This window comes from Corvus kubaryi, unplaced genomic scaffold, assembly GCF_017639235.1.
Source record: "Corvus kubaryi isolate FWS band 111438036 unplaced genomic scaffold, C.kubaryi_AGA036_p1.0 37354, whole genome shotgun sequence".
NCBI lineage: Eukaryota > Metazoa > Chordata > Aves > Passeriformes > Corvidae > Corvus > Corvus kubaryi.
Genome location: NW_024581116.1, coordinates 3871307 through 3896766, shown reverse-complemented (window position 1 = coordinate 3896766; position 25460 = coordinate 3871307). Strand labels below are relative to the sequence as shown.

The following is a 25460-nucleotide window of genomic DNA, read 5'->3' as shown; positions in this document are numbered from 1 at the left end:
GTCAGAAGTCAATGGGAATGGCTGCCCAGTGCTGGCATGCGATGGAAGACTGCTCTGGGTCACATTCCAAATTTTATGACTGAGAAGTGAAAGTGTTAAAAATACTTTTGCCATGGAAAGTGTTGATGAGCAGATACACAGCTCAGGACCAGTTGCACAGCATTCCTATTTGCAGAGACATAAAAATAGCTGGGGGCAATGCTAAAAAAAAGGCAGTGCTCCAATACCCTTGGCAGTCACAGCTGGCTGAAAGCAGCAAGGAGGGAGCACATCTTCCCTTTTGCTGGGCCAGGAATGGAAGATTCAGGCTGTTGGACCCATGTGTCCAGTGAAAGCTCAAAATTAACAACTCAACTTCATCCAGAAGAAGCAACTACATCCCACTTCCAAGAAAAGAGAGAGGCATCACCAGAGGCTGCAGGTCCATGTAGAGCCTCCTGGTTGACTCAGTGCCAGAAGCAAAGGCCACAGACATCAGCAGAGCAAGCAGAACCACAGTCCAAGATGCTTTTGTGAATCAGGAAGGATCAAGACCATTTCTCTCCCTGACAATACGGGTAACTGCTGCCATCTCAGTAACTTTAACCATTGCAGTGATTTAGAGTATTGGTATATTTAAACATATTTTGCAGTTGTTCTTTTATTAATATGACATCTGATACATAGAAACACAGAGAAAGACAAAAGCACTTCTAGCTGTTAAGGACATTGTTTACAGTATATCTCTACGGATGCATCCTTGTAGCCATGTGCATCTCCCATCCATATGAGGTCTGCCAGCGCCTTTGTTCTGCATTGCAAGTGCTCAGAGGCACCAAACAGGCAGGGCACACTACTGCTTCCCCTTTTTTTTCCCATTTTTCTTTTGAATAGAGACTGTACGCTTCTCCCAAAAACATGGTGGGTTTCTCTGAAGCTCTTCTTTCTTGAGTTCCCAGTCTTCATCTCTCTGGTCTAAGGGGATTTTTCTCAGTGCAGCCTTCCTGCGGTAGTTCCTGCTCTCCACCTCTGCTCTGGGAGAGAAACCAAGAGTGAGCACAGCACAGACACAGCTCCATTCACAGGGACCCATCTACAGGGTCAGGGGCTGGGTCTTGGTCTGGTCAAAACCCTGCTGCCACCCACACTTGAGAAAACACCGCGACGTGCCCGGCATGGTGCAGCCCCAACCTCCCCTCACAGGGACCCCCCTGGGCCCCAGCACTGCCTGGATCCAGACATGGACATTCCGAGGGTAAATCCTGCCCAAGAGAAGGCCAACCCTTTCCTCCTCCTGCAGAGCTCTGATGTTGTAGGCACTCAAGATTCATGAAGCTCTGTCAGAAACACCATCCAGTATCAGGAAAAACCCTTTTTTTCTGTAATAGAGCAGCTCTGTCCCATCAGTGCAATGCTGTCCTAGCCGAGAGCACAGAGCAAAGCCAGCAGCTCCATATTGATGGACCTCATCACCTGGGCTTTCTATATCATAGAATCACAGAACGGTTTGGGTTGGAAGGGATCTTAGAGATTATCTCATTCCATACCTCCCTGCTGTGGACAGGGATACCTTCCCCTAGACCAGGTTGCTCAAAGCCCCACCCAGCTTGGCCTTGGACACTTCCAGGGATGGGGCAGCCAGAGCTTCTCTGGGCAACCTGTGCCAGGGCCTCACCACCCTCACAGTCAAGAATTTGTTCCTAATATATCTAATCCTACCTACCTAGGCCATTCCCCCTTGTCCATGCCCTTGTCCAAAGTCCCTCTCCAGCTCTCTTGTAGGCTCTCTTCAGGTACTGAAAGGTGCTCTAAGATCTCCACAAAGCCTATGTTTGAGAGTGGTGGTTGATGCCCATGGCTGCTGGTGTTTAAGAGGCATTTGGAAAATGCCCTTCCTAAGATGCTTTAACTTCTGGTCAGCCCTGATTGGTCAGGCCATAGGACTAGCAGCAGGTCCCTTCCAAATGAACTACCCTATTGTCTGCTGTTAAGTATCTGCTATCAAGGGCAAAAAACCCTTTTTTATAGACTTTTAAATATAAACATATTTATTTATTTACACATGAATATACATATGCCCTTGTCGTAGATAGCAGGACCCTTTGGTACAGTTTCAACATTTTTCAGAGAGGGTGGCAGCAGACATGGGCTGAGGATCTCTGCACCATCCTTGGCAGCTCTCATAGCATTCAGAGTAAAGCCCTTCTCATGCAAAACAAATCTGATGCAAAATATGCATTTGCTATTCAGAAGCAGCTGTTTTGAAACCAGCTGTTTCCTAACTTTTGCATGTTCATGCAAACCTCAGTGAGTGGTACAGATACTCAGCAGTGGACTATTCAAAATATTTGCATTTTAATAATATTTCCGTGTTGATACATTTAATATTTCCATGTGGATGCAGTCCTCAGCACGGGTCAGTGGCCCAGCCCAGGTAGGCAGGCAGTCCATGCAGCTGGCAACACTTGGGGACTGACAAACAGCATGCAAGGGTCATGGTGGTGCTAGAGGGGACTGAATTTGGATTCAGGAAGAATTTGGATGCTCATAGCCCTGTGTAGATATGCACATCAGCCCTGCATTTGGTGGAGACCCTCAGACTGTTATTTTAAAAATTGCCTTTTCTCTCTTTTTGCATGACAGGCAAATATCCAAAACTGACAGGGATGCTGTGTAACAAAATGTTCCTCATATTTATATCCCACAGATACTATGAGTGGAGGGCAGAGCTGCTCTGTGCTGTCCAGCATTTTGTGCAAGCACACTCCTAACTGCAGCACACACGGTACTGCCCTGCTCCCTTTGGCACTGCCTGACCTTGGACATCACCTCTAGGACCTTCTACACATCTGAAGGAGCAGAAGGGAATCGAAATTACACTACAAATGACAGCCATTCCTTCTAGTTAACTCCAAGTTTGCTGATGTGAGGCAGTGAGGCCAGTGTGTGAGGGTGAAGGCATCCACTGTGGTCTTAAATTATAGTGGCTGGGCTTAAAAAGTGTTCTTGAGTCTCAGTGATAAACTCTTGGCTGCCCACAGGCTGGGTAATGGCTGTGAGGTGATCATACAGGCTTTGTGTGTCTTATAAAATGTTCTAGACTGGGCATTTGAAGCATCTTCCTAGCCATTAGATCTCCCAGCCACGGTGAGCCATGCAGCTGTGGGGTGTGTCAGGCCAGCATGTGGTTCTGAAAGACAAGTCTTCCACCTTAAATCAGTCATTCACCTCCAAAAGCCCTTCATCAGCTGACCTGAGTCATCCCAGGCTGTTGCTAAGGTGTCTCAGACCAGGATGTTAATCATCCTGTCAATCAACCTGTCAATCATTCTCCCAGGCACCTCCACCTGCCCTTCTGCATCATCCAGGCACTTCCCCTACCCCTGCTGTCAGTTCACTGCCATGGCTCTGGAGCACATCCAAGGCACAGCAAATGCCACAGACTTGGCAGAAATTACTGGTGAGATTAGTGCAAAAAGGACAGCACTGAACAGGCAAGTAATTGCTATAAATTATTCATACAGGGGCAGAAGCCTGCAGACTTTCACCCTCTAGGTTAGACAATATTTACCTGTTCTGGTTTAGAAACTAAGCATGCCAAGAGCTGAGAACAGTATATAGAGAATCTCCACTGGAAGACAGTGCCCCATTCTCAAAGGTCTGGCAAACCTGGGCTTTACTACTTAGCCATTGTCTAGGTAGTAAAAAAATCTAATTTTCAAAGCTTTATTATCAGCTGCTGGTTGCCTAAATGCCTTTAAACTGAAGGTCTGAGAGTAAGAAGAGCTGATACTCTGTGTGGAAGGAAAGTGGTGAATAGTGAGGAATTATAGTATGTCAGCTCCAAAAACAGTGAGACTTTAAAGTGGTCTGGATGCCCCATTCCAGCAGTGGTGAGACCCATCAGGTTGGATGGGGCTTTGAGCAATCTGGTCTAGTGGAATGGGTTCCTGTCCATGGCAGGGGGTTGGAATGAGATGAGCTTTAATGTCCCTCCCAACCATTCTGTGATTCTATTATCCTGTGTTGGGTGGGCAGGTAAAATGCAAAGCTATCAGCATCCTCCATAATAGCCAGAGCTTGGAAATGAGAACTTGGGGTTCCCCTAAAAATTTTTTTGGGCTCTCTACAGGGGGATTTTGCACAGTTTGTGTGTCTTTTCCTATGGAAGGACACTGATGCTGTGTGAAGATAAAAAGTGGGCATGGGGCATTTCAGCAGGAAGCAACAAGCTGAAGAACTACAGCAAAAGGACAGCAGTATCTACAGAAAGGTTTATGTGGATTAATGAAAAGTGGCATTTGTAAGGCACTGGCCTCCTCAGACATTTGCCCATCACTGTGCCTGATTTTGAACTTGGCAGCTCGTGTGCTGCACTGGCAAGCTGGAGACTTTGAGTTGGATAAATGCCTATTAAAAAAAATATGGGATGTACATAGTACCAAAGCAGTCTTGAGAATGGTGGCAGTGGTAAAAGAGATGCCAGTGAAGGATGATGGTGGGACTGTAAATTCATAGAAAAACTCAGGAAGAAAATACTTTTGGGAGCTCTCAGCATCCCAGGGTCTGGCATGGGCAGGTTTCATGGGTAGTGTATTTAGATAAAGTGGTGTTGGGACTATGGCTTGCACTGGTTGACCTCTGGTGATCTGTCCCACTGCTTTAGAGAGATGCAGGATGGGACACAGCTCAAACCTCTGCAGTAAAGCATCCTGATCCAGGGAAACACCTTTGCAAGATGAAAATACCTGTGAGCCAAGCCAATGGCAGAAAACCAGGAATGGTAATTGGGAATCCTTAAAAAGCGCATTTCTTATGGCATGTGCTGCCACAGTGGTAACTGTAAGCAATTAAAACAACAAGGATTTCCCCAAAATCTGGGCATAGTATGAGGCCATCCTATTAACTTAAGTGGTCTAGCTTTCTATAATTATGTAAAAAATAGGGTAGCTTTTTTCTTTACTATAAGAAAAGCCAAATTTTATATATATATATACACACATACAACTGCTGAGGGCTGTTCCTAAACAACTCAACCCGTGTATTTGCCATTCACCACTGTAAGGGGTTAACACTTGTCAGCTGTTGCTTTCATTTCTGTTGCTTAATAACGGCTCTGCAACATCCTTACAAAAACAATGATGTCATGAAGTGGTAACGATTTTGAAAACATAGCAAGGCAAACCGCAGGAGGCAGGGGAATAAAAGAATGTCTTCTCATGGCTTCCCTGTCACAGGCCCGTGTTTGCTTATCCACGACAGCTTGTGTGTCAGGGCTTTAGCAGGCTTTGGGTGGGAAGATAAGCAACACACTGTGTTTGTTCTGCTCCTCTGTGGAGCAGTGAGGTTAATTTTCACTGCAGCCGCAGCGGGACTTGCCACCAATACTCACTTTTCCAAGAACTTGGAGCACTCCCGGTGTCCATAGATCTCCGCGAGCCTCCGGGGAGTGTCTCCGAAGAGGTCGGCGGCGTCCATGGCAGCGTGCAGGGAGTGAAGGGCGCGGAGCACCCGCAGCTTGCCCGCCTCGGCAGCGAAGTGAGCCGCGGTCCAGCCCACGTCGCTGCGCAGGCAGTGCCGGGCGCCGTGATCCACCAGGAGCCTGACCAGGTCTGACCGCCCTTGGAATGCGCAGCAAAACCAGGAGAGAAGATGCTTGAGGATTTATACCTTCAGGATGCAGAAGGCGGTCACACACAGCTGGTCATAATCCCCTTAGTCACGGATTTCACTGACCTGACTATTTGTTTTACCATATAAATGATACTGAATAGGAAATGCTGGTTATTTTCTCCCGAATTAGACTATTTCCAGGAGAAATTTACAATAAAAACAACAATCAAATAAAAAAGCTTTCTAATTTCTGAACAGCACATCTCAATCAGTCATTGACCGATTGGCTCTTTCATTGCTTCATTTTGGTTTTTACTTAAATTGCAAAATAAAATTTAAACATTGAGAACAGGAAAACCTGTGTACAGCTTTACTAAAACAAAGGTTTGTTGGATAGTAGATAGAGACATTGTTTTTATTCACCTTCACATTCTTCTAACCTGTGGAACTGTTTAAATAAGAAAAAAAAAATCTTTCTACCCCACTTGACACTGTCTTGACTGTGCTGGATCATTCCCAATTGCATCTAGACCATGTTGGTCTCGCATCATCAATCTGTTAAGTAACTCAGTTCCCTTTGCTGATGTCTAAATGCTTAATAATCAAAAAAGCATGGTCTTAAGTGTAAAATAGCAAATCACACTCTTGATTTCTGAGCAAAGACAGATGCCATGACACGAGATCCCAACAAACGCTGTAGCACAGAGAAGCAGAGGTCCAGTTTCCCATTTTACATTGTGTACAATTATACATTATGTATTGTTGCATCATCTCTTTTTTGGGCTGCAAATGGATATTTGACTTTATCAAACACTTCTGAAGGTGAAGGATCAAATGGGAGCTGCAAACAGCTCTCATCCTGCATTGTTCATTTAAGCAGGTGGGATAAAAGGAGAGCAATGTAAAACACAGTTATTATTTTGTTCTATTGGGTTTGATAAACACCTGGTATAAATACAGCAGGTTTGACTTTCTGCTCTTTCCCACAGGAGTACATGAGAAACAACCTCATGGAGTCACCTCTTAGAAAAGTAATGGGGGGGGAAAAGCAGCCATTCCCTATGTACACATCATGTAAATTGAAAATTGTCTTGTGATGGAAGAAAAAAAGCTAAAAATCACTTCAACAGCTGTCCCATAAATTATTTTGTAGGCAAAGTTCCAATTTAAGTGGATATTTAACCTTTTTTGCTCATTAGGGATGAAATTATCAGATACAAGCTGTGATTTTGCCAGCATAGATACAATTACAGTCAGCATCACCTTTTATGACATCCATTCACAGGGGTAACAGAGCTGGGGGTGCCCTTACCTTTGGCAGCAGCCCAGTGCAGGGGGGTCCTGTCATGCCAGTCAACATCCTTCTGGTTCGGGTCACAGTGCCCTGCCCTCAGAATCTTTTTCACCAGGTCATAGTCCCCCACAGCCACGGCTTCGTGGAGCTCTGTCATGCTGCACTCTTCAGGAAGTCGCCTGGTAACAGAGGTATGGTCGTTTAGTGGGTGTTCACTGATGTACCAGCTCCTCTCAGCAACTTTAAAAGGTCAAGCAGCACCTGGATTAAAAATGAGACAGGCACTGTGACAAACCAGGATTTGTACAAAAATAAGGAAAAAGGAATGACAGGAGGCAAACAAAAAAAAGTTATAATTTATCTTCAAGCCGGTGGTCACAGACCAATGGTGACTTTTGGTCTGTAGACACAGAAATCTGCAGCAAAGTGCAGTCCTTTATATAAAGGACTCGTAGCTAAAGCCACACTGAACATTTGCCCTGGGTTTGTTGTGGTCACTAACCATGGGAACTGGCTCCTCCCTTGCCAGTGCTGTGGGTCTCTTACTGGTAGCATTTCATTTCAATGACAGAAATGCCTTTGCAAGTATTCTCTGATGTTCTTTGGTGAAAATAATAAAAAGGGATGAAAATAATTATTCTTATTTTAAAAAAAGAGATGATAGGGCAAGGAGGAATGGTCTTAAACGAAAAGATTCATAGCCTGTTTTACACCTGGGTGGATGGACTGTGCAGGTAAGATCCAAAAGAAAGACCCATACTCATCTTTTACTGAGTTTGAGTCCTGTACATCTGGGAAAATCTGAATATATTAAAAAGAAAAGTAAATTTTGGAGCTCCTAGTGGGCCACAGAAGTATCACGGGATTTGGTCTCTGATACTTTAACCACCCCTGTACTGCTTCCTCCTCCTCATTGTCTCTCACTAATCTTGAAGAACCTGTTCCTTTAGATTAAAAAGAGATCTTCTGATTTGTTCTCCAACACCTTTCAACAGCATCAAATCTATCCTGAAAACGTCAAACTTTAATGCATCCAACCTATCACTGAAATGAGGGCTGGACAAAAGTATAGGAAAAAAAAGTCTTGGACTTTTTCATACAACTTTATTCTTTTCCACCTTCAGGTCATACCCACACACATACACCCAAAGGGAAGGGAAGCTGCTGATTCCAAGGCAGGAGCTCAGCAGCTCTCCAAGGGGGCAACTTCATAAGCGATTTAGGCCAAGCCAAATTTTACCTGCCCTCCTCCCCTGCTGCCTCCCTTTGCTAGCCTTGAAGCTCATAGGGCCATTTCACAGCTGTTGATCTCTCACAAAATTAATCTTTTATTACTGGTGCCGGTTTTCAGGTGAATTCCCTGAATTCAGCATTACTGAGGGGGCAAACACCAGGGCTGTGCAAAGGGGGATGAGTGCAGATCTGCCCCACAAGTACGGACCTGTGCTAAATCCACCTTCCGCCACTCCAGAAGTTGTACCCAAATGTGGTACCTAGAGAGTGGGAAGCGTCCTTCTCCTAAGGACAGAGGAAAAGATTTGTATTTTTACAGCACAACCTTGAGCCAAAGTGCCGTCCCCCCATGCTCGCCCGGCCACAGGCACTGCAGCTCCTCCACGAGGTGTTGCAACCCATCCGGGGGAATTTTCTCACGGGGTTCCTGTTGCCTGGCCCAGCCCCAGCCGGCAGATCCAGCACTCACACGGAGCGGGCCCACGCGTGACCCTGTCCCCGCCACACCGGGGCACGGCCCCGCACCTCGGCGGCCGCGGGCCCCGCTGCGACGCGCAGGCTTTGTTGCGCATGGCTCTGTGCCAGAAACTTGTTTCTCAGGCCCAGGGAAGGTTTCTCCCAGAAAGATTGTCTCAGCTGAAAACTAAGGCAAAGTTTGGTCCCTCCCCTTCGGGGAGAGCCCAGCGGTCGCTGTGCCTGCGACAGAGGCGGCCTCCTGTGGGAGCCGCCGGCGCTCGCCCGGCTCCGGAGGGCTGCGGGTGGCCAGAGGGGACATCCTGCTCCTCTGGACAGCGGGACGGGAGCAGGGCGCGGCCAGGACACGGCACAACAGGTACGTAAAGCCCTGCAAAGGGCGAAAAAAGGGTCTGGGGAGAGCACGGGGAGGAGCAATGGTGACGTGATGGGGATTTTTAAGGAGCTGAGTAATTTCTACGCAGCCCCTCGTGCAGCTTCACTGCTCCCACTCCCTGTCCCCTACCCTCCTTGATCTCGTTCCTCCGCTTCCTTCCAGCCCCTTATCTGGCCCCAAATCCCTGTGCGTCCCTGCGGAAGGGTGGGATCCACTCCGGATAAGAAGTTGAGAGGGATAACGGGGGACATGCCCCTTTGCCTCTCCGTGTGTGGACAGCATTTAGGGAACTGTAACCCACCTCCCGACACGGCTGTGTCCAGCATGGGGATGGGAAGCAGCAGTCCCAGGCTACAGCAGGGAAAACTCCAACTAGATGGAAGGGGAAAAAATAATTCACAGCGAGGGTGATTAAACTCTGCTCCAGGTGTCCAGCGCTGAGACATGCAGACCTGAGGCAGCCCCATGTGTGCCCTGCTTTGAGCACTAAGTGACTTCCAGCAATCCTTCCCCACCTAAATTCTTCTGGAAGGCTGAGAGGGACAAAGAGCAGGAGGTTTGAGTGCTCTGCTAGCACAGCATTCACCTCCTCCAAACCCAGCCTCCCATTACCTGCACGGGACCCTGTGTCCCAGCTGCTGTTGGAACTGGTGGGGAGAGTAGGTGGTTTTAGGATGTGGCTCCCCTGGTGTGTTTTAGGCCCGAGCACAGGTACAAGGGATAAGTTGAGGATTGCCATGTCAGCCACACAGACCTGCCGGGACAACCTGGCTGTACTTTACCCTGTGACACAACCACCCCAGCCTCTCCAGGAGCAGCAGGTGGTGGCCCCTCTGGGTAGGGATCAGGGCTGGTGGTGCTGCCTGGGCTTGCAGCCCCTGGGCTTGCTCACCAACCCCACTGATGTGTTCACAGCAGCCCAGAAACTGTGGTGAGTTACTGCTGGGGACGTATGGGATCAAGCTGTGGTGATTTACTGTTGGAGATACACAGGATTCACAGGGTAGCTCCAGGAGGAACAGGATATGCTCAGATCTCCATCTGTCTGTCATTAATGGCCTCCCCTTTTGCAGCCTGTTGGGCGTGAAACACTTTCTCTCTTCAAAATCAGCTGATATGAAGGAGGAAGAGACTTGTGCTTGCAGAGAAGTGAGAGGGGATGATTCGCAGCAGACACGTTTCCCACCACAAAGTCCTGCTGCAGGCCCAAACCAGAAAGCAATGGGTCAGAAAAGATGCTTCACTGCCTAAAATGGTGTATTTAAAAGCAGGGACAAGAGCTGGGGCTCTCAGGTAAACACTGTCATAACTCTTAAGATAATAATCCCCCAGACCCAGTGAATGTTGAAATGTTTTGGCATCTGGCATGGGGCTTAAGGTGATCCCATGCCCTGGTGATGAGAAATGGCTCTTTGGTTCTATATCTAGGGTCAGATCTGTGAGTGGATGTATTTAAAACATTACTCAGAGCTCAAAAAGGGGACAGTGACATTTCCATCTGCTATGGGGTTTCTTACTGGGGAGTGCTGCAGAGATGAGCATGGGGCAGTGCCGTTCAGCAAGGCTGGGAGGCCCTGGCTTAGCCCAGGATGTAGGACCATCACCCAAAAACTTGGGAATTGCCCAGCTCCACCTTTGCTTCTTTCAGTCTCCATTTCCCATCTTGAGAAGGGGGATGTACCATCCTTCCCCAGCCCCTGTGCTCACGGTGATGTGCTGTCAGTGATTTACTGAGGTCAGCACTAAGCCACACCAAAATGTCAGATGGAATCAGCCTTTAAAACATGCAGCATGGTTGTTTACTGGGAAAAAAAAATGGAGCTCAGATCAGTGAAAAATCACATTTGCATTTCAGTGACAGCCTCAGCCTTTTACACACTGCAGCACAAAAGGCGTCAGTGTGAAGGACTCTTTCCTTCAGCTCTTCCACATTCCTCAGCTTCAGCTTCCCCGCTTTGGCAGCCTTCAAATAAAGGAAAAGCCAAGGTCAGGACAAAAAAAAAACCAAAAAAACTCCCAAAAAAACAAAAAAAAAAAAAAAAAAAAAAAAAAAAGAAAAAATAAAAGGAAAGGGGAAAAAAAAGAAAAAAGAAAAACCCTCAAACCTAAAACCATATGCCCTGGTAAAACCTCCTTTCCTGCTGCCCACTATCCAAGTGAGAGCTCCTGCCTGGAAACTGTTTGGTGTTTGCCAATGGCTTTTGCACTTCCCAGAGCCCCCTGCAGCCCCTTCCTCCCTTGCTAGAGAAGCTGGTACCCCTGGCACCCCTCAGCTGCTGGGACAGGCACTTCTGGAGGTGGCAGTGACCAAATTTTGTCAAGCATGGAGAAAGTTTGCCCCGTTACCAGCACCACCACCACCACCACCTCCAGCACCAGCAACTTCCCATGAGATTCATGGAGATGTTGGGCCGCTTGAGGAACATCAAGCCCACTTCAGAAGATACAGGGAAGAAGCACCTGGGACCAGTGATACCCAGGACCCCATCCTGCCACTCTCACATGCACAAGCTCTCCTGCTGCAAGTGCCCAGAGTGCTGGAGGTGAGAGTTTGAAGGACCTGGCCCAAAAAAAGGGCAACGTTGGATCATATCACACAGGCCCATGGAAGCTGTGCCAATTTATACTGACAATGGATCAGCCTTGGAATTCAACAAAAGCCTCCATGTTTATCCAAGTGTTGGGAAAGGCTGTCGGAGCTGCTTCCTGTGCTCTTTCAATCCCCAGCTCAGGAACCGCTGTGGGAACCACCCAGCAGCAGTCACAGCACATCAGCTCTGGAAAATAAACTCAATCCCAGGAAAAGGCAAAACCACCATGGAACATGAGGAAGCTATCATTTCCCTGGCTGTAATCACCAGCAGGAATGTGGGTGTGCTGCTGGAACTTCCATTTTATCTGTTTACCGCACTTGAAGCGGACCCAGCTCTGGTCAGGGGTGTGCAAGGACTCTGCCTGCTAAAAACTCAGAAGCAGGACACTCATCTCAGTGTCCTACTGTACAACCAGCACAGCTGTGAAATTCCAGACTTAAAACACACACAGACATATACACACACAGCCCGATTTCTTAAAGAACATAAGAATTTGATTTCCAATATCACAGGAGGAGAGCAGGGGTGATGGATGCTGTTATCTCATATATTTCTAGGGAAATCTATTCCCACTGCTTAACAGCCTACAAGGAGGGGCATTTCTCTTCTGCTGCAGATGCTGAAGGTGCACAGATGAATGATGAAAAGTTGGTTTAATATGAAAAGAAAGGGCCTGTGATGTAAACTACAGAGACTGACAGGCTGGAGTATTTCCTTCTCTGCAGTTCCTCCAAGGACACACTGGTTAGAGCAGCAGTTTAGCATCTCAGTAGTAAAATGTCCTGCAAAGTCACTGTGCTGTTATTTAAGTTCCCCAGAAGAGTAAAGCACAGCAAAAGCACCATTTTTATCTGCACCTGAATAAGGCACCTTATGAAATAATGGCATTGTTCTAGAAGAAAGCTGGGGAGGTGTTTAAAAGTCAGGCTTTGGGTGTGAATTGTCTTTTCAATTTGTGTTTCTTACCATAAGCAAGGTGCACACTCTGAGGAAAAGGTTGTTAAGGTGTTGTTAAAGGGATTACTGAAATAAATGCAAGTACAAACAGCAGTAATAGGCAAAGGGTTTATCCACCTGTTTAGTGTCCTTTTCTTAATACCTATTATTGCTTTAATAATTAATATTCTGCTTAGTACAGCTGGCTTATGAGATGGGTAGAAATGTAACCATTTTGTTTGCTTTTTAACAAACAGCCACAATACCTGTTGACAGATTGTGGTCACACAATACCTCCATAACATACCTCACCTGAACATCTTTCCTGTTTAAAAAAAGCCACACTAAGGCATCCAAATCCAGAGCTTTGACAGCAGGTGCACTCCAGCCCTTTGGATCTGGGACAGACAATCACAGCTCTGCTCCTAAACCTACTGCCAAATCCTTTCATAGCCGTAGGTAAGGGAAAGAGAGCATTCCCAGCATAAACATTTTAAAACTCAGTAATAGCTTTCTAGCTATTAAACTAAAACCAGACTTATGTAAGTTACATAAAAACATAAAAAAAAGTTCTGAAAGATGGCAGACAGGGCTTACTAGATCATTTAAAAATCAGAGTAAACTCAGAGAAAACTATATTATAAAATACTCCATATGTTTCTTCACCAACTAAAAAACCCCAACAGTTTTATTTTTGTTTTTCTGCTTTTTTTATCAAAAGGGAACAAAGTTCCCAACAGCCCCTGGCTAATGTGCTAAATGCAAAAGTTCTCCCAAATCTGCAGTTACAGTTACATCAGCTTTTGCTGCAACACCTCCCCAGTTAGATCCATGAATGATGCCTAACTGTCAGCTGGAACCCCACAAAGCAAAGACACTGAACTCAAAGCATCAAACTTCCCTTTATGACTTCACATGGAAATAGAGTTGGCTTTTTAAAATTCCATTTTTGGCTAAAACTTTAACAGTTCCAGAAATGCAGTATTTGGCCTCCTTGCTTACTGCTGACCCCCCAAGAATCCCCACATTCACCCCTCGTTCCTTGATAGCAGGATAGTTCCAGAAGCAACTCTGATTCCTGTGCATCCAACAGCTGAAGGAAGAACCAGGAGAACCTCTTGGAAAAACAGGAGTGAAGAAGCCAAACTCAGTCTTGAAACAGCCACTTGGCTTGGCTTAAAATCCCTTCCAGCAGCTATTTTTAAGCAGCCAAGCACTTAAACCTGACCAGTATCCTCTCCTGTGACTGGGCAGAGACTTTTCCAAGCACTTTTGCTTTTTGGGATGTAAGGATAATGGAGATGCGCTGCAGGGATGACAGAGCAGGGCATGCCAAGGATGACAGTGGAGCTGGGCACGTTGGGGATGATGGCAGAGCTGAGCTGCTAATGAAGCTGGGAATGCCAGGGATGATGTGCTGGGCACACCAAGGATAATGATGGAGCTGGGCCACTGGATGTATTCTTGAAGCAGTGGATGTGTAAGGAAAGCTCCTCTGCATGGATGAACGGAACTATTAGCTGCAAAAGGGAGCCAGGAGCAGGTCAATACGACACTGGAAGCGCACGGTTTCTTTCTGGCTCCCTTTGCAGCTGTGTGAATATCCGATGGTGGCACCGCCGTGGTTTTATTGGGGTGTGTGTCCTGGGGCAGAGCAGCAGGGCAGCCCTATGCGGCCAGGTCGAAGTCGTCGCGCTCCTGGTTGTAGTCGAGCACCTTCTGCCGCAGGCGCGAAGCGTCCACCCAGGTGATGAAATCCTCGACGGCGCGGGGCACGAGGAGCGCGGGGTCTGTCACCACCTCGGGCCCCACGCGGACGTGCCCCTGCTCCACGAAGGTGACGGCGTGGCGCAGGTTCTGCGCCATGCGCAGCTTCACCAGCAGGCACGGCAGGCGCCGGCGGCAGAAGGCGGCGGCCGAGAGGCTCTCGCAGACGGCCAGCGACTGCCGGCTGTTCACCAGCCCCAGGCCGTGCAGCTTCTCCAGAAGCGCGGCGGCGCAGCGGGCGCGGAAGGCGGCGCTGGCCGGGCCCAGGTCGCGGAGCCGGCGGGCCAGGGCGCGCACGGCGCGGGCCAGCGCCTTGTAGTGCACGTAGTCCTCCCGCCGGCCCAGCCGGTACCGCCGCAGCGCCCGCACCTCCGCCAGGTTCCCGCCCGACACCTCCCAGTTCACCAGGTCCAGCCGCCGCAGCAGCTTCTGCTCGTGGTACTTCAGTTTCCGCACCATCTTCGCTGGACCGGGATCCGCCGCGCCGCCGCCTGCGAGGGACCTTTCCGGGGCGGAGCGGCCGCCGGCCCCGCGGCTTTTCCGGGGAGGAGCCGCCGTGACTTCGCACCGGCAGTCCCGCCCCGCGAGAGCTTCTCCGGCAGGCCAGCCCCGGGAGAGCCCGGCCGGGCGGCGGGGTACCGGGATAAGGATGGCCCCGTGTCTCCTTCCACAAGGAGAAGGCGGCAGATAGAGCCCAGCCCGGGATGCGGCTGCTTCCCCCCGCGCTCTGCACATCGCCGGGGCCAGCCCGGCGCGGAGGGGTCACCGCAGGTACGGCCACACCGCCCCGACACCCGCTCCGGCACGGGCAGCCCGATCTTGTCTCGCCGGGGGCCGAACCCGGGATTCGTCATTCCTCCTGGAAGAATGGCTGCGGCGTTGTGTTTCTCCGTGACATCCCGCTCCCCCTGATGCACAGGCCGGTTTTCCTTGAGGAGCAGCAGAATCCTCCCCTTGTGCGGTTCGTAGCACCGCAGATCTCCCGAGTGCCGCCGCGGCCTTGCCAACCAAAGGTTTCGTCCCACTTTTCTGTAAGTGCACGGTGCTGTCTGCTCCTTGGGATTCAGGATACAACAAGGAAATTCCCCAGTAGAACAGGTCAGGTTGACATGACAATTCGGGATTTCTTTGTTTCTCACGAGCAGATTTCTGTATTGGCTCAATCTTGATTTTCCTAATTCTGGATCTTCAGCATGCTGGGTTTGTTTCAGTGTGGGTGATCTGGTCACAGAGGCCATGGTGGCCTCTAGATTTGTTTTGTGTTTATTCCCAGGTTTGTCGGTGAAGGCACCAATGGAAATGTGGAGCACCAGCAGCACTGAGCAGTTTTACAGGATCCCTGAAGGAAAGGGACCACACTCAGTTGGATGTACAGACCTGATGACAGAAAATGCAGTTGAGGTAAAGTTCTCGACTCTTTCTCCTTTGGTTTTAAGCTACAATGTTAGTGAAACAACTGGCTGCAGTTTTACAGATAAATCAGGCAGAAGGTCTTGTCTGTGTACTCCATGCTGACACAGCTGAGCTTTCTGTCCTCTTCATCCTGGTGTAGGATGTGTACTGGGCATTACCAGATGGATGTAACCTGCAAGCCATCCCCATGGCCAATTCCTCCCTCTTCCTAATATCCTTGCCTTTCTCCTACACAAGATACTGCAGAGAAACTGTGTCCTCCTGGGACCCAGGGGGTTCTTCTCATCCACTGCACTGCTCCCTCCTGCACTGGGCTTCTGAGGAGATTCCACACGCAGTGTCTGTGACTGTTGCTGTTCTCATTGCAAAGATCCCAACAGGATTTGTCAGGGTTGGGAGATGAGCGTGTGCAGGGTTGGGAGATGAGCCTATGCCGTTTCAGCTGCAGGGTAAAAGATGAGATGTCTTCTTGAGATTTTATCTCTCTGAAGAACAGGATGTCAGCTCTGCAAGAGGTTAGCACAGTGAGAAGACACAATAATGAGATACAGACAGTAACCAGATAAGTAATGAGCTTGCTTGTGAGTTTCCATTTCAAATCCTCTTGCCTTGGAGAGAATATACCTGCATTTACACTGTGGTTTTACTCCTCAGACTAGCCAGGTATAGTGGAACTTGTGATCAGTTTGTAATGGTTCATGTGTTTTCCTTCACTGAGCTTACTCTGTATCAGCACAGAGGAGTGATGAGTTTCTCTTTGCAGTCAGCCCATGTGGGTATTTTTACATAAGCATTATGAACAATTGCAGTTCTCCAAGGCATAGATAATGACTCTTCCCCTTTCTGGTAAACAGTTAGTCATTGGGGAGGTTCACTGGGATTATTCTGAGATCAAGTTAATATCACCACAAATGTGGAGGAAAGTTCTTCCATAATGGTCTCTGTGTCAAAGGTTGGTTTAAGTTTGTTAAGTGAATAGAAACAAGCTTCACTAAACAAACTTTTGGTAAATTAATAAATTAGTGTTCAAGAAATCAGGCTTTATTTCAAAGCTCACGTTTATTTTGGCCCTAATCATAACTTGCTAAACTAAAAGTACAGTTGGAGCAAGACAGTGAATTTGAATATGGTCTTGCAAATTCCCTTGCAAACCAGGAAGTAAGAATGCAAATTGCACACAGTTCATCTGCTGGAAAGTCTGCTTTGGGGTGTGCCTTGGTACACTGCTGCTGTCTGTGAAGGAGGACGACTGACAAGGGGGTATGCAGGGTCCCTGTGAGTCTGGAAAGCTTGGGTGCTTTCCTGGGATACCTGGAGTGCAGACATTTAATGATCTGAACTGGTGATAAGAATGGTGATAAGAGGCAGATGAAACACAGGTTAACAAAGCTGTGTTTAGAAAGATGGACCATGGGAGACTTGTGAACGTTGATGAGGAGGAAGAGCAATATATTGTTGTCCTTTGCTGTGCAGCTGCCCAAGAGCTTTGCTGACCGCCTCTGCTCAGTTTAGGCAGGAACACTACAGCCATGTTAGAGAGCCTTCTCTTCTCCAGGCTGAGCAGCCTGTCATCTTAGGAAAAGTGCTCCAGCTCTCAGGTCATCTTCAGTCACCCTTTAACAGTCTGCCCTATAAAACGTAACAAAATGCATCATCAAACCATTCCCAGTGAGGAAGACGGAAGAAAAGATCCAGCAAGATGCTGGATGGAGCAAATAGGTAGTGAGTGTTTGTAATAATTAACTTAATTAAATGAAACATTTCTAATAAGCCCTAGGCTAACCTAGAGAAGGTGATAATGTGTCTCCACCTGTGATGATGTTTATTGCATGCTGCTTTAAATTCATTGTAGGCACAGAAAGATTATGACATAGGATTGGCATCAAAGCCTGTATATGATAATAATTTTCTCATGAGATTCTCATAATCCTCTTGAGCTGCATTCTTGCATCTGAAACCCTTTCTATAAATGTTTTTATGTTCCATTTTCTCTGCCATATATGAATACCAATATTCCTTTATTTATTTTTTTTTAAATTTTTTTCTAATCCCAGGGAAGCTTCTTGCGCCTGTATTATCCAGCATGTGATGCCACAGATATCGAAGAGGCACGATGGATTCCAGACAAAGAATACTATCAGGGACTCTCTGACTTCCTTAATCTGTACCGAGTTGTAGGAGAAAGGCTTTTCCATTATTATGTTGGTAAGACTGGTTCTGGTTTTATTCTTTGCCTCTCGCTGCCTCAGTGCTCCGTGAGCAGGGTGTTATTGCTGCAGGGCTGAAAAAGAGTTTTTAGCAAAGAAGTGTGTTTTTGAGGGATGGGTTTGTGTAATGAGGCTCAGTGCTGAGTGTGACCCAGTTCTCTGGCAGTCCCTGACTGCTGTGGATAGGAGTGTCTGGGCAGTTTATTCTAGGTAAGCTGCACCTGTATGTTGGGATTTAAATCCCACAGGGAAACATGCAAAGATATGAAAGTCAGAGAGATTCTGAGGTCTGCATACCAGCAAGACCTGGATGCCTGATTATTAAGGTTTAAGAGATATGTACACCTTGTGCCAGGCTGTGGATGGGAGGAGGAGAAGGCAAGTATCTTCTGCCAATAGAAAGTACTTTCAGAATCAGATCCATATTTGCCTTCTATTTTAAAGATGAGACTTGGTACCTTATCTTCAGGTGATTGCTCTGATATCAGTGGTCACCACATTCTTGGGATCTCTCCCACACAAACAAACGCTTTCTCTCATTTCAGTAATAATGATGCACACTTCTGTTTTTATCTAGGTTCAGTGACCTGTCCTGCAAAGTCAAATGCTGCTTTTAAGCCAGGAGAAAAATATCCACTTCTTGTTTTTTCCCACGGACTTGGAGCTTTTCGGTAATTTTGCAGTTTGTTGACATTTTAGTTTTGTTGTCCATGGAGATAGCAGGCTCCAAGGGTGCTTCTGAACAGATTTTCTGTAGGGAGATGAGATCCTTGTGGAGCTGAAACAGATTTAAGAACAGGCTGCTGTGTGTCATTATGCCTCCACTGAAACAACAGCAGGGTTGGTGTATGGTTGGTCACAGAATAATAGAACAGCCTGGGCTGGAAGGGGCCTTAAAGACCATCTCTGCTGTGGACAGGGACACCTTCCACTAGACCAGGTTGTTCTGAGCTCCATTTGTGTTTTCCCTTTGTATGACAGAAGTGAAGATATTTACCAACCTATAAGCATGTTGTGAAGATTAGCTGGTTGATTTTTTTGACAACTCTTTGGAGATGCAAAGTGCTGTGTGTCCTACTTATTAAAAATCAGTAGCACTTTCCCTTCTGAATAGGCAGTAAAATAGTACCAAGGTTTTGTGAACAGGCTTTGGTGCCTGCTGTACAAAATCCTGCTCTGCTGGGTAGCAAATTCAAATGGAAGAAATACTGAATGACTAGTGCATACCTAGTGTGGTCAGCATTTAAAGAGCAGTGGAATTGAAAGAATGACATCTCACCAGGGTGTGGTTTTTATTGCAGGACAATCTATTCCGCTATTTGCATAGAGATGGCTTCTCAGGGCTTTATAGTGGCTGCTGTGGAGCACAGGTGAGCGTGCTGCACGTTCTGGAGTTCTGATGGAAAGAAACTTTCTCACATTGAACTGAATGGTATTTATTCTAAAGAAGAACTTCTGGCTTTTTTTAATAAAACAAAAACTAACATCTCTTTTTCAGCCCTGCCCACACTACCCATAGCTCAACTCTTCTCTAAACAAAGGGAATTTTGTTTAGATAAGCCCTAGAGTGAAAAGCCTTGGGGTAGATATCATTTGTCATTCTTCAGATAACGCTATTTCTCTCTTATTATTAGAATATAAAGTAGGTGAAGAATATAGAGGAGGTGGGAGTTTCGGTGGGGTTATTGCATTATTTAGAAAATCTGTGCACACTGGGTTGCAATTGCAGTAGCAATGGTCGATAGCTGGATTTCTTCAGATGAGTGAAATCTAAAACTTGTGCTGACTTCATCTCAAACCAAATGGAATGCATACCCAGAAGTAACCTCCTCTTGATATTACAGAGATGAATCCGCTTCAGCCACGTATTATTGTAAAAGAAGGTCCGTCTCTGAGTCACAGGAAGAGTCTACACCTACCATGGAGAAGGAGTGGATCTACTACAGGAAACTGAAAACTGGAGAGGAGGAGCATTGCTTGCGCCATAAGCAGGTGCCTGGGCTGGCTCTGTGCTCTGGGAAGTGTGGCAGGAGTGCTGTATTTAGGACTAGCAGACTCTCCCTTTGGCTCAGGGAGCAGTCTTCTGCCATGGCTCGGGGATATATAAAAATGGATCGGGTCCTGTGTCCCTGAAGGGAGCAGCCAACAATAGCTTTCTTCAGAGCATAAACTGCTCCCTCAGCAAAGCTTTTTCTTGAAGTTGCACTCTTGAGCTGAGTCATCTGTTTCTCCTCTGGTTCCACTCTACTTACTGTTTCTTCTCTGTGTCTTCATACTTCTACTGCCCAGCCCAGCCTAAAAGTGACACAGAGTTGAGCTCAAGTGTTTGCGTGGCCTTAGGCTTGCTCTAGCTTTTGTTTACCGTTCCATAGCAAGATGAATCATGGCTGCCCTGAGTGGGATGTTTACTTTATAGTCTTTACCACGCTTGAAGGTGTTTTTTAGCAATGTAAACAGAGAAGACTGCCATTTTATAATAAGCAGTATCCATGCTAGATGTAATTATGGGGCCATAATGACAAGCTCCCCCAAGCATAGACTTGACCTTTAAAATATGGGAGTGTTTTTTCCTAATGAAAACTCAGTCAGGGAGGTGCTTCTCTTTATCTCCCTGGGCCATACAGACAACAGTACAAGAGTCATTTCCTGTATGTGTACAACATCCTACTTTTGAGTGTCAATGTCTGAGCTTGGAAATAACCTCCAGAAGCCGATGTCTGCAAATTTCACAAGTGGAGAAGTTGGGAGATTGGGATTTATTTGAAATTCAGTGATGCACAAACATTTTGCTGGCTGCCTACACACTGTGGTTCCCAAGATCACTGCTGTTCCTTGGTTCTTGAAGCTTTTCTTTTACTGACATAGCAGTCAAAAACTGTTCTTACATGGAACAATGAAAACCTTTATTTGCAACAGCTTCACTACAGTTTTCAGGGACGAGTATGTATAAAAAAATGGGATGGGCTTCTTCACTGTTTCTTAATTTGAGTTTATCTAAAGACAGTTTCAAGGCTATTGTCTGATGGGGCAAGTGATGGAATGACATTTGCTCATAAGTGAGCCTGAGAAGCGAGTCAGCCTTCCTTGGAGTTGTGTAACTTAAGCCTTTGCACATCCCCACAACCCTTTTTCTTAAGCAGTGACAGGACCAAGGAGTTGAAGGCCTTTGGTGCATGTTACAGGGATAAATTTCTCTGTGTGCAGTGTCTTGCTCTGAGCAAGAGCTTCAGCTCTTTACACCTCCAAAAACCAGTTTTGTTGTTCGTCAGATGGCTCCAATCTGAAGTTCAGCATAATTGGTATTATTATCGGACACTTAGTGGGGATTAAAAATCAGAGTAAGTCCTGTGTCCAAGGGGCTGTCAAGCCTGGCAGTTGTCTGATGATTCCTTCCACTGCTCTGCCCCAACCTGTCTTTCTCCCCAGGTGCAGCAAAGAGCACAGGAGTGTATCAAAGCTCTCAATCTCATTCTTAAAATCAGTTCAGGAGAGGAAGTAAAAAATGTACTACATTCAGACTTCGACTGGAACAGCCTAAAGGTGAGTGAAAAGGTGGCAGCTGCATTTTGTTAAACACCTAATAATAGTTCTGGTTTCCCCCTTCCATTTCTAAACTGATTCCTGTAAAGTATTCTGAAGATCACACTGTAGATGTATGAACATATTCTCAGGCCATCCCAAGCTGGGTAGATAGTAATGGAGCTGAAAGATGCTCTACCTACTTCAATACGATCTATTGCCTAAAAAAATTACTCCCTTTAAAAAAGTTTGGGAAAGAAAGACTCTTACAGCACCTGGATTTTTTTGACAGGATTCTGTTGATACTAGCAGAATAGCTGTGATGGGACACTCTTTTGGTGGTGCTACAGTTATTGAAAGTCTCAGCAAAGAAATGAGATTCAGGTAAGTATGCAAAACAAGGACAGAGACATTTGGCACTTGAGAGGTCTGGAGCAGGGCACTTTACGTAGGATCCCCCGACTACTAATTAGCTCCTGAAGAAAAGTTTTGTTTGGCATGTCTTGCTTTCTCCAGCGATGCTTCTTCCAAGTGTGGGGATATGGTGGAACACAATAGCTGCATCTTATAATGTGGGATCCTGCAGCCCAGCTGCACCTGGCAGTGGAGACCAACAAATAGCAAGAATGGACTAATTCTTTTCCCCCAGAGTGGAGATAATTCGGAAACAAAATTATCATTTATGTGTTCAGTATCAGAGAGACTTTCTCTTTCCCATGTCTTGTGCAACTCAAAGCATGCTCAGAACTTCCAAACTTTCTGCTTCTGTGCCAATATCCAGATGTTTTTGGCAGGTGTGGCATTGCCCTCGACGTATGGATGCTTCCCGTAGGTGATGACATTTACCAAAACAGCATCCAGCAACCGCTGCTTTTTATCAACTCTGAAAAATTCCAGTGGGCTGAGAACATCTTAAAGATTAAGAAGCTCATCTCCAATGACACAAACAAGAAAATGATCACTATCAAGTAAGTGCCCAGGATCCATCATTTCCATGGCTGAAGCTTTTGTTGGAGCTGTACAGTTATATGTAACTGCAGAAAGACAGACAGTCCCTAGAGCACAAATCTGATGAGCAGCTGAGGGAGGTGGGGAGGCTCAGCCTGGAAAAAAGGAGGCTCGGGTGACCTTCTCAGTCTCTACAACTCCCTGACAGGAGGGGGCAGCCAGGTGGGTGTCAGGGTCTGCTCCCAGGGAACAAGAAGAACTGGCCTCAAGTTGCACCAGGGGCAGTTCAGATTGGATGTTAGGAAATACTTCTTCATTGAAACAGTTCTCAGGCATTGGACCAGGCTGCCCAGGGAAGTGGGGGAGTCACCATCCCTGGGAGTGTTTAAAAGACATGTACATGTGGCACTGAGGGAGATGGTTTAGAGGTGGAATGGTAGTGCTGGGTCAATGGTTGGATTTAATCATCATAAAGGTCGTTTCCAGCCTAGATGATACTATGACTGTCTCTCCTCGTGGCCCAGGTTTTCACTGCATGTTTAAGTTAGCCATACATCCCCCACAGTCAGGACAGAGACCTCTCAGAGCAGCCAAGAACTCCCAAGTTTAAGACACTCCAAGGTGTGCATTCCTGCCCTGGGGCATAAGCTTTTGTGCTGGGCTTCATGCATCACCTGCATCTGAACACTTTAAACAGCCTTCTGGGGACAGTTCTGCAGCCAGGGAGGGATGGCTCTATCCTGCACTGCAGAGCAGGGAGACAATCTGATTTTGATGCTTTGCCAAGCATCCTCATTATCGCTGTTGCAGTTACAGTGACTTGCAGCGAGCATGTACAAACCTTCCCACCTGTCTGTGCTTAGCACAGAATTTCCTGCTAATCTTGCATGCTTGTGAGATTAACCTGTTTTATCTTCTCCTAAAGACATGTGACTGAAGTCTGTGCATCTTTTAATCAGGCAATTTAATGTATTCTTATAAGCCTGATGGTAATTTTTTCAGGGGGTCAGTGCATCAGAGCTTTCCTGACTTCACCTTTGTAAGTGGAGGAATCATTGCGAGATTTTTCAAGTTAAAAGGAGAAATAGATCCAAATGAAGCTATTGATATCAGCAATCATGCTTCATTAGCCTTCCTACAGAAACATCTGAGTAAGTATCTGTTTACAGCAAAATATGAAGTTAACTAATATTTAATTCCTGTGAAGCTTTTTATATAACCCTTCAGTTTAAAACAAGATCAAAATAAGTGTGTCAGGGGAAAAATAAGAAATAAGTCAGACTTTTTCTAGAGGTTTGTCAGTTACTTTTGTACTCTTAGCAACTCAGAGGAAAATCACTGACATTTTGTTCTGGTACAAGAAAATCTGGAGTATCATTTTTCCATCCTTAAAACATTTTTCCTCCCCTACTTTGCCAAGTTGACTTCATTATTCAGTGTAGTTTTACAAAAAGCTGGTTACTTAACTCATGGCTACTTGGGTTTTCTTTCCCCCATCTTAAAGGTCTTAAGAAAGATTTTGATCGGTGGGATCCTCTTGTGGATGGCATAGGACCCAATGTTATTCCTGGAACCAATATTGACACATCTCCAGCTGACCCTGAATAAGGAATACAGAGAAGTACTGAAAATGCCATAGACATCAGGACACTAATATTGGCCAGACACTGCTCAGACACATGGTGGCATTAAACACCTACAAAGCTGTTAGGGTCTGGAACAAAAAAAAACCCAAGGCATTAAGTTACATAATCATAACAGAGGTTTTCAAATGAGTTAGTGGGATGCACTGAAATACTGCAACAGAGTAACTTCTGCTTTGTAGGCAGCTTAGGGGAAATCACTTGATAATTTAAATGCTCTTTCTGGTTTTGACTTGAGTCAGGTTTTGCAGAGAGACAGACTGAGCTCCAAGGAATTCAGCTACAGGTTGGTTTACCAAGCTTTATGTCAATTTGCATCCAGCAAGCCTTTACTGCAGTGTAAGGATAAAAAAAACAAAACAGAAAACCCCCAAACTACCACTTTTCTATTTAGATATTAAATATTTCAGCTGTGCTCTGACAACAGTTGGGAGTTGGGGCAAGTTTTTGCTCCTTCTAGTCAGAGATGACTGTGGAGGGTGGTCTTCAAAACTGTCTCTTATTAAAATAAGTCACAGTAAAAGCTACAGGAAAGAGTTCAGCTCACAGCAGAGAAAGTCCAGACACAGGACTCCTCACAGGAGCTTAATTCACTTAAATGTAAGATGTGTTTAGTGCCATAGCTAGAGAATATGTTTATATCCCAAAAGCTTCTGAATGGGTCACTCTTGTTGTAGCAACTGTAATTGCCCTTTGGCAAAGCTCCAGCAGCTTCTCCCTTGTCAATATCTGTGTTACCACTACCACAGAGTCAAACTGCAGGGGAAATTACAGATGTGGCACCTGTACATCTCCCTGTACATGGTCCTTGTTAGCACTGCTTTATCTCCTGAGGTCTCTCCTGGTAGTAAACGCTCTCTGGACACTCAGCTTTGTCCAGGTATACTCACAATGGTCTCTAGGTGACACAAGAAGCAGTTGGCTCCCACTGACAGATACAAACAGCAATGGTAGGACCTGAAAAAAGATTGTCAGCAGCCACCTGGCTGGCTTGTTTAAGGCTCTCATTTTTGGATCAGAACTGCCTGGAGCTGCCCCATGGAAGGGTGTCTTCTAAATTCTGTTCATTTCAAAATCAGGTTACAAACAAAACTGCTGAAGCAAACAGAAATTAACAGTGTAATTACTATGTATAATCTGTGATCTTAAAATAAGCTTGCAGTAACACCTAAGACTTGTCTTTCAGAATTTAATTAAATTCTACTCAGCCTACTGCCGTGTATTGTCTCTATTAAGCAAATAAACATGTCTGTCTTTCTAGTGTGAGATTCACTGTCAGCAGCTTGGGTTCCCAAGTCCTTGAAAACTCCACAGCATGAAAAAGCCACAGCTTCTCAAGAGGAGGAAGCAGCTATGCTGTACAGGAGCATGGAACACTATAAATATAAAATAGAACCCCCTTTTCAACACCTGAGAAGGACAATAAAAGGCAAGAGGCTCCTTAAAAGAGCTGCAGGTCATGTC

At 46.3% G+C, this 25460-nt stretch overlaps 3 protein-coding genes across 6 annotated transcripts; 1 reads left to right on the top strand and 2 right to left on the bottom strand.

Annotated features, from left to right (window-relative positions):
• Positions 1-622: 622 nt before the first annotated feature.
• ANKRD66 (ankyrin repeat domain 66) lies at positions 623-8642 on the bottom strand. 2 transcript variants are annotated; one of them, XM_042032838.1, is made up of 4 exons: positions 8445-8642; positions 6905-7065; positions 5372-5600; positions 623-1013 (listed from the first exon to the last, which is right to left on the bottom strand). In XM_042032838.1, the coding sequence occupies exons 1-4, from the start codon at positions 8519-8521 to the stop codon at positions 833-835; spliced, it is 648 nt and encodes a 215-aa protein (XP_041888772.1). In that variant the 5' UTR covers positions 8522-8642; the 3' UTR covers positions 623-832. The 2 variants fall into 2 exon arrangements, with proteins under 2 accessions (XP_041888772.1, XP_041888773.1); XM_042032839.1 differs by lacking the exon at positions 8445-8642 and adding an exon at positions 7148-7407.
• A 4740-nt stretch (positions 8643-13382) lies between these two features.
• Positions 13383-14805, bottom strand: IMP3 (IMP U3 small nucleolar ribonucleoprotein 3). The gene has a single exon (XM_042032840.1). The coding sequence runs from the start codon at positions 14723-14725 to the stop codon at positions 14168-14170; it is 558 nt and encodes a 185-aa protein (XP_041888774.1). The 5' UTR covers positions 14726-14805; the 3' UTR covers positions 13383-14167.
• Positions 14806-14821: 16 nt separating this feature from the next.
• Positions 14822-25262, top strand: PLA2G7 (phospholipase A2 group VII). 3 transcript variants are annotated; one of them, XM_042032835.1, is made up of 11 exons: positions 14822-15364; positions 15540-15667; positions 17734-17884; positions 18464-18557; positions 19188-19256; positions 19731-19878; positions 21313-21426; positions 21698-21789; positions 22200-22373; positions 23356-23504; positions 23858-25262. In XM_042032835.1, exons 1-11 carry the CDS (start codon positions 14971-14973, stop codon positions 23959-23961), a joined length of 1617 nt encoding a protein of 538 aa, XP_041888769.1. In that variant the 5' UTR covers positions 14822-14970; the 3' UTR covers positions 23962-25262. The 3 variants fall into 3 exon arrangements, with proteins under 3 accessions (XP_041888769.1, XP_041888770.1, XP_041888771.1); XM_042032836.1 differs by having other exon boundaries at positions 14825-15037; XM_042032837.1 differs by having other exon boundaries at positions 15112-15297.
• Positions 25263-25460: the final 198 nt, after the last annotated feature.

What these genes read in the sequence shown, in the direction of transcription:
- IMP3 (XM_042032840.1), bottom strand. Translation starts at nt 14,725, where the DNA reads ATGGTGCGGAAACTGAAGTACCACGAGCAGAAGCTGCTGCGGCGGCTG.
- PLA2G7 (XM_042032835.1), top strand. Translation starts at nt 14,971, where the DNA reads ATGCGGCTGCTTCCCCCCGCGCTCTGCACATCGCCGGGGCCAGCCCGG. An exon ending in TGACAGAAAATGCAGTTGAG is followed by an intron (nt 15,668 to 17,733) that starts GTAAAGTTCTCG and finishes TTCTAATCCCAG; the next exon opens with GGAAGCTTCTTGCGCCTGTA. An exon ending in CACGGACTTGGAGCTTTTCG is followed by an intron (nt 18,558 to 19,187) that starts GTAATTTTGCAG and finishes TTTTTATTGCAG; the next exon opens with GACAATCTATTCCGCTATTT.
- ANKRD66 (XM_042032838.1), bottom strand. Translation starts at nt 8,521, where the DNA reads ATGGGTTGCAACACCTCGTGGAGGAGCTGCAGTGCCTGTGGCCGGGCG. An exon ending in GCACTGGGCTGCTGCCAAAG is followed by an intron (nt 5,601 to 6,904) that starts GTAAGGGCACCC and finishes GCGCATTCCAAG; the next exon opens with GGCGGTCAGACCTGGTCAGG. An exon ending in TGCTCCAAGTTCTTGGAAAA is followed by an intron (nt 1,014 to 5,371) that starts GTGAGTATTGGT and finishes TTTCTCTCCCAG; the next exon opens with AGCAGAGGTGGAGAGCAGGA.